Raw genomic sequence first — 7,743 nt, 5'->3', positions numbered from 1 at the left:
GAGAAGGAGAATTGATGCCTTTGAGCTGTGGTGCTGGAGAGGAGTACTGAATGTACCATGGATTGCCAAGAAAACAAATAGATTCATCCTAGAGAGGATTAAACCAAGCTACTCCTTGGAGGCAAGGATTCTGGGGCTTCGCCTGACATACTTTGGACATGTTGTAAGGAGGGACAGGTCTTTGGAGATGGACATCATGCTGGGCAGAGTCGAGGGACGGCGCAGGAGGGGAAGACCCTCTATGAGGTGGATTGATTCAGTGACTGGGGTAATCGGGATGGGTATGTCGGAGGCAATGAGATTGGCACAGGATAGAGCAGGGTTTAGGGTTGTTGTACAAAGGGTCGCTATAAGTTGCAAACGACTCGACGGCACATAACAACAACAACAATATGCCAATGTGTATGAGAAGACATCTTTGCCTCCAAGGAGCATTCTCTTTCTTCAACACATATCTGTTCTTTTGGCAGCCAATTGGATTTTAAATAATCTTCTTTAATCACAGTTCAAAGACATAAATTCTCCTCTGTCATCCTTATTCATTGCCTAGCTTTCAGATTAATGAAAATGACAAAAAAGACCATTGATTGTATCAGGTGCACCTTAGTCCTCAAACTGACATTGTTGCTCCTCGGTAATTTGGAGAGATCTCTGACAGCAAACTTAATTAACAAATAGTGTTGATCGTGCATCCAAGTAAGATGAAGTTATTGACAGTTTCAATCTCTTCTCCATCCATCATGATGTTGCTTCTAAGTCCAGCAGTAAGAATCTTTGTTTCGAGTGAAAAGAAAACCTACTGGCTGGGAAAAACATGATGTTTCCTATAGGTCTGGTGGTGCGAATTTTTGTTTTCTTGATGTTGAGATGTAATCTATATTTAAGGCTGTAGTTTTTTATTATCTGCAGCAAACACTTCAAGTCCTCCTTACTTTCAGCAAGCAAGGTTGTGTCATCTGCATAACACAAATTGTTGGTAAGTCTTCCTCTAATATTTTTTAAAAATTTTATTTTATTAATTTTAATGAACATTTTCAGAGATTTTGGATTTCCATTCATTCATTGTTGCACTTTTTTCTCTACTCCCCTCCCTCCCCAATTCGCTCCTCTCTTTGAAAAGCAAAAGATAAACCTCTTTGTCGGTGTACAACCCCCTGCCGCCTTCCCCCGAATGCTCTCCACTATGCAACCTTAATTGTGGATTCCTGTGATAATCATATATGCTATAATATATCACTTTTAAACTGTTCTCTCCCCCACCTATTTCAATTCAGTATACATAATCTATTCAGTTTTTCCTCAGTCTTCCCCCAACCCTGATGTCAGTCCCATTCTACAACAGTGGCACTATGTAGTATTTGTCTTTTTGTGACTGAGATATTTTACTCAGCATGATGTCCTCCAGGGTCACCCATTTTGAATAATATTGCATGAGTTCCTTATTTTTCAATGCAGCATAGAATTCCATTGTGTGAATATACCACAGCTTTTCTATCCATTCATTTGTTAATGGGCACTTAGGTTGTTTCCAACTCCTTGCTATTGTGAACAAAGCCGCAATGGACATGGGTGTGCATATATCTGCCTGGATGGCAGTTATGGTCTCTTTAGGGTATATTCCCAGTAGTGGAATTGCTGGGTCAAATGGTATCTCTATTTGCAACTTTTTTGAGAAAGCACCACACCACTTTCCACAGTGGTTGCACCATTTTACACTCCCACCAACAGTGAATAAGGGTTCCAGTCTCTCCACAGCCTCACCAGCATTTGTTGCTTGCTATTATGTTAAATTTTGCTAGTCTTACTGGGGTTAGATGATATCTCATAGTTGTCTTGATTTGTATTTATTTTAGAGCTAGGGATTTTAAACATTCATGTGCTTGTTGGAGATCTGAATGTCTTTTTTGGTTAAGTGTCTGTTCATATCCTGTGCCCATTTTTTTAATTGGATTATTTACCTTTATCTTGTTGTGGTGCTCAAGCATTTTATAAATTCTAGATCTAAGTCCTTTATCTGACATGTCATTACCAAATACATTTTCCCAGTCTGTGGTTTCCCTTTATACCCTGTTGGAGAAGTTTTTGAATGTGCGTAGGGATTGGATTCTTAGAAGGTCCATTCATCTATTTTATCTTCTCCTGATTGTAGATTTTTCAGGATACTTGGAAGACTGTTTATGTTGTGGTTTAGGACTTGTAGCATTCTTCCAAGCTTTTCTTTAATGAAGCTTATAGTCCTTGGTTTTAGTCCTAGGTTCATGTTCCACCTTGAGTTGGTTTTTGTATATGGAGTGAGGTGTGGATCTTGCTTGAGTCTTCTGCAGATATTTTTCCAATTTTGCCAGCACACTTGGTAAAAAGGCTGTCATTTCCCCACTTAAGTGATTGCATCTCCTTGTCAAAAAGCAGTTGACACTAGGTAGATGGGCTGATTTTCGAGTTCTCAGTTCTATTCCATTGCTCTATATGTCTCTCATTGTACCAGTACCATGCTGTCTTAACCAACACAGCAGTGTAGTAGAACTTGCAATTGGGAAGTGAAATGTCTTCTACCTTTTTCCTGTTTTTAAGTAGTGCTTTCCTTATTCGGGGCTTCTTTCCATTCCAAATGAAACTTCTTCCTCTAATCTTGATGCCACATCCTTCTTCATAAAGTTCAACATCTCGAATGATTTGTTCAGCATACATATTTAATAAGTATGGAGAAAAGACACAAGCCTGATGCATATCTTTCTTGAATTTTTTTTATATATCTATATTTTTATATTGGGGGAGTAGAAAAGAAATCAGCCCTTATACTGGGCCCTATTCAGTGTTTCATAGGGTTAAGGAAGACTTTGAGGAACTAAAAGTTGTTTGGAAAAATCCAGGTGTAGTTGCTTTGTATGTTGTGATGGACAGAAGGGATGAAGTGAAGTGTGAAGGCCCCTCACACCCTCCATCTTACCTCAGACTATGTCCTGGAACCCTGGGGCGGGGGAAAGCGCCACTCTCATTCTTGCTTCTTGGGATTGTTGATGGGCACGTAGTGGTAAAGAACGACAAGCAGGAAGAGCGACACGCCCAGAATGTTGGCGAAGATGGCGAGCTGCACATCCCCGATCATCCTGACCGGCCGGGCTCGCCTCCGATGCTCACCGCGAGCAAGTTCCAGGAAGGAGACTCTTTCTTGATTTTAAACCATATAATATTCTCTTGCTTTGTTCAGACAACAGTATAGGTTTTGCATAAGCACTATTAAATATTCTTGTTAGTCACAATTTGTTATGGTTTATATAGTCAAATGCTTTTGCATAGTCAATAAAGCACAAATAGACATTCTTCTGATATTCTCTACTTTCACCCAGGATCCACTTTACTGCGGCAATGACATCCCTGGTTCTATACATGTTGTTGTTTTTAATGTGCTGTCGAGTTGTCTGCGCCTCATAGCGACCCTATCTACAACAGCCCTAAACACTGCTCTACCCTGTGCCAATCTCACTGTCTCTGACACCCCCACCCCGATTACCCCAGTCACTGAATCAATTCACCTCATAGAGGGTCTTCCCCTCCTGCGTTGTCCCTCCACCCTCCCAAGCATGATGTCCCTCTCCAAGGACTGGTCCCTCCTTGCAACATGTCTATACATAGCCTTGTTTAAATTAATTTATACTTCTAGCAGTTATTTGACAATATATTGTTTTAGCAAATTTTGGATGACCTGCAAAATGTTGTTTACATATCATATTAATGATATTGTTTGATAATATCCTATATGTTGAATCACTTTTCTTAGAAAATGGAACAAATCAATTGTCCAGGCATGGACAATTTTCCAAATTTGTTGGCACAGATTGGTGGACATGTCCAGAGCTGCATCTGTTAGTTGAAATGCCAGTTGGTTGATTCTTGTGGGCCTTATTTTTTGCCAATGTCTTCAGTACAGCTTATACTTCTTCCTGCATTATCATTGGCTCTTGATCATATGGTACTTTCTGAAATATTTTAGTGTCAGCCAATTATTTGGATACAGTGATTATGTGTGTTCCCTCCATCTTCTTTTGATGCTTCCTAGATCATCCAAGATTTTGTGCCCAGCTTTATTAATTTTTGCAAACCAAGGCTTGAATTAGTTTTTCCACTTCTTTCAGCTTGAGATTCTCCAGTTCCATTTCTCTGCACATTCTATTACAACACTTTGCTTTATCTTCTCAAGCTGCCCTTAGAAATCTTCTGTTCAGCTTTTTTACTTCAGCATTTTCCCATCCCTCTCCAAATGCCCTTTGTTTTGTTTCTCAATGATGTAGTGCAGTTTTCAGTCTCTCTGACATCTAGTTTTTTTTAACATATAGTTTCTTTCTTTATCCTCTGTCTTTGTAATTATCTTTTGCTCTCTTCATGAATGATATCCTTAATGTCATTCTATAACTCATCTGATCTTCAATTATTGGTCTTTAAGGCGTCAAGCCTTTTCTTAAGATGAGTTTTAAATTTAGGTGGGATAGGCTCAAGCTCAAATTTTGGTCCTTTTGGATAGACATGTTTTAATTATCCCCAGCTTTAGTTGAAAGTCTGTTTCACAATGAGCACCTGACATAGTTTTGACTGCTGATATTGAGTTTCTCCAATGATTCCTACTGGTGAAGTAGTCAATCTGATCCCAATGCAGTCCATCACAGCTTGTGTTTTTTTTTTTTTTTTAAAAATGTATTTTCCGTGAAGAAATCATTGATGGTACAAAATTCGATCATTTGATTTCTGACCTCTCTTCTGTTACTAAGTTCGTGTTTTCCAACTACCATTGCTTCTTCACTGTTTCCAGCTTCTGCATTCCAGTCACCAGTTATTGTTAATGCATCTTGATTTCATGTTTGGTAATTTCTGACTGCAAAAGTTGGTTGTTGTTGTGTACCTTAGAGTTGGAACTGACCCATAGCTGATCTTCTAGCGGGCTTTCAAAGGCAGGTAATCACACAGGAGATTGTCCATTCTCCTGTGGAGCAGCTGGTGGCCTCCAACTGTGCGCCTTTGGGATTGCAGGGCAGCTTCTTGCCACTAGTCCACAAGTAAAAATCCTCAGTTTCTTCTTCTTTAGCTTTTTTAGCTATTGTTGTTTATATTTGAATAATAGTATTAACAGAGCTTCCTTGTATGGTTACAGATAGTATCCGATCACTTAAAACATCTTACTTCAGGATAGAACTTCAAATTGTCTTTTTAACTATGATTTCAACACTATTTTTCCCCCCTGAAAAACACTTTGTGATTGTCTGATTCAAAGTGGCCAATGTCAGTCTATCTCATCTAAGGCCTAGAAAGTCGATGTTCATGCCTTCTATTTTACATTTAACTTTTCACAACTAGTTTTCCTATACTCATACTTTGTACATTGCATGTTCCAATTATTAAAGAGTTTTGATTTAACTATTCAATTAAACTATTGCAGCCATTTCTTCTCGTTTTGATAGACTTCCAGTCTGAGCTCTATCTCTAATACTATAACTAAATAGGCTAAATATAGGCTCAAAATCAAAATGGAGGTTGAAGTTCAACTCAAAAATCCTATGTCAGGATATTTTCTAAAACCAGAACTCAGAAAATCCTATATCAGGACATTTTCCAAAACCAGAAAATCCTGTCAGGACATTTTCTGAAACCTGAATTCAGAAAATCCTATGTCAGGACATTCCCTAAAACCAAAACTCAGAAAACCTTATGTCAGAACATTTTTCGGAAACCAGAACTCAGAAATTCTATGTCAGGACATTCCCCAGAACCAGTTTCCCAAGACCAGAAACTTTATGCACCAAGAAGCTACTGCAGTGACCCCATATAACCCCCCTGAGCCCAACCCCCAGTGTCATAGCTGTCAGTATCACAGCAACCCATACACAGCAGACTCACAGACAAGTGCTACACTAATAAGAACAATGATAAGCAAGCAATAATAGTAAGAACAATGATAAACAAGCAAGAATCTCGCTCTGTGTATATATCTAAACAACAAAGTAATTAGCAATATGAAAATCATTTCCCCGGTGTAAGAAACTGACAGATAATTGTTATATCTCTTACAGCAAATTGTTGTTGTTGTTGTTAATTGCCATCGAGTTGTAGGCGACTCATAGCGACCCTATGAGCAAAAGACCAAACACTTGTATAACTTTCATCATTTATCTAAGTTCATAGCATTTCCAGAGGCAAGCTATTTAAGAAGTGGATGCCATTCCTGCTTCCAAGCTTGTTTTAATCGGGGGGCTTCACCAAACACTGTCTTCCATGGATAATTATAAGCATAGGGACTACAATTATATAAATCAGAGAATTATTTATAATTAGCTGACATCATGTCTTGTTTTCAATCTATTACAAAAAAGCACAAGACAATATTGGTCAGAAGATTAATTGAGTTAATAATTGATAAATGAGCAAATGGATGTTTTGTTTTTACTAAATATGTTGCTGCTCTTGTTGTTCTTAAGAGCCTGGTAGTTTATGGCTCGTGGCAACCTTATGAACAACTGATTTGAACCCCATTCCATCTTTTGGTGTCCTCATCATCTCTGACATGCTTAAACCTATTGGGGCAGTCACTGTGTCAATCCATCCTGTCAACGATCTTACTCTCTTTCACTGACCCTCTTCCACCCTGCCAAGCATTATGTTCCTTTCCAAAAAACAGCTTTTCCTAGCAACATTCCCACAATATGTGAGACGAAGCTTTGTCATCCTTGCCTCCAAGGAGCACCCTGGTTTCACTCTTTCCAAGAAATATCTGTTCTTTTGGCTGTCCATAGCATAGTCAGCACTCTTCTCTAAAATGACAGTTGAAAGGTATCAACTCTTCTTCTGCCATCCTTAGTTACTGTCCAGTTCTCAGATGCATAGCAAGTGATGAAAAACACTATGCTCTAGTCAGGCACACCTTAGTTTTTAATTGACATCATTCCTCGTCAGAAAGCTGGAGAGAACTCTGACAGCTGACTTGGTCAATGCAATATGTCTCTTGATCTCCTGACTACTGATATGAGGAGTGTTGATTGTGGATCCAAGTAAGATGAAATTACTGACAATGTCAGTATTTTTCCCATATGTCATGATGTTGCTTATCAATCCAATGATGAGAATTTTTGTCTTCTTAATGTTGAGATGCTATCGGCAAATTAGGCATATGAATATCATTGTCTTAGGCCAGCTTAAGCCTGTGGCAGCCTTGTTACAGATGAGGACAAATCACTTTCATAGATAAAAACAAGTTAATAATCCAATTTCATGGCTTATAATGTTCACGTCTAAAAAGACAATGTCTAACCAAACTCTTTATCACAGAGTCTACAATACTCAGTAGTAAAAAAACCGAAACCAACACAATATACACACAAAAATCCAACACAAAATAACCCAACAAAAAACCTTAGCAGTTTTCTGTGAAAACATGCCTGCAAATGGGTAGTTTTGTAGGGCCTCTCTCCTTGTTACAAACTTAAAAATCTGACTATGTCCATTATTTAAATAAATGCTAATTTTATCATATTTATAATTGAGTTTTGTGTTGGTAGTTGCCTTAATACTTCAGTTTCTCCCATTCAGCTCTCCACTTCCATTAGAATTGTGCTGGATGAGGTCCTGACCCGATATTGTGAGGGTGATCTCCTGCGGTGAGCCTGAGGACGACGTGGTGGCGGAGCTGGCCACCTGGGCCAGCACCTGGCTGAGGCTGGAGTTGTTAATAGTCAAGGTGATCTCGTGAGGACCATTGGA

At 38.9% G+C, this 7,743-nt stretch overlaps 2 protein-coding genes across 2 annotated transcripts in view; both read right to left on the bottom strand.

Moving 5' to 3' along the window:
• Positions 1–7,743, bottom strand: part of CENPP (centromere protein P) — a 565,831-nt gene that overhangs the window by 27,760 nt on the left and 530,328 nt on the right. The gene's annotated exons all lie outside the window — the stretch shown is intronic.
• Positions 2,993–3,106, bottom strand: LOC102866447 (dolichyl-diphosphooligosaccharide--protein glycosyltransferase subunit 4-like). The gene has a single exon (XM_006900718.1). It carries the CDS (start codon positions 3,104–3,106, stop codon positions 2,993–2,995), a length of 114 nt encoding a protein of 37 aa, XP_006900780.1.

Source organism: Elephantulus edwardii, unplaced genomic scaffold, assembly GCF_000299155.1.
Source record: "Elephantulus edwardii isolate Elephantulus edwardi_28Jun2011 unplaced genomic scaffold, EleEdw1.0 scaffold00292, whole genome shotgun sequence".
Taxonomy (NCBI): domain Eukaryota; kingdom Metazoa; phylum Chordata; class Mammalia; order Macroscelidea; family Macroscelididae; genus Elephantulus; species Elephantulus edwardii.
This window is presented reverse-complemented; position numbering and strand designations above follow the sequence as displayed.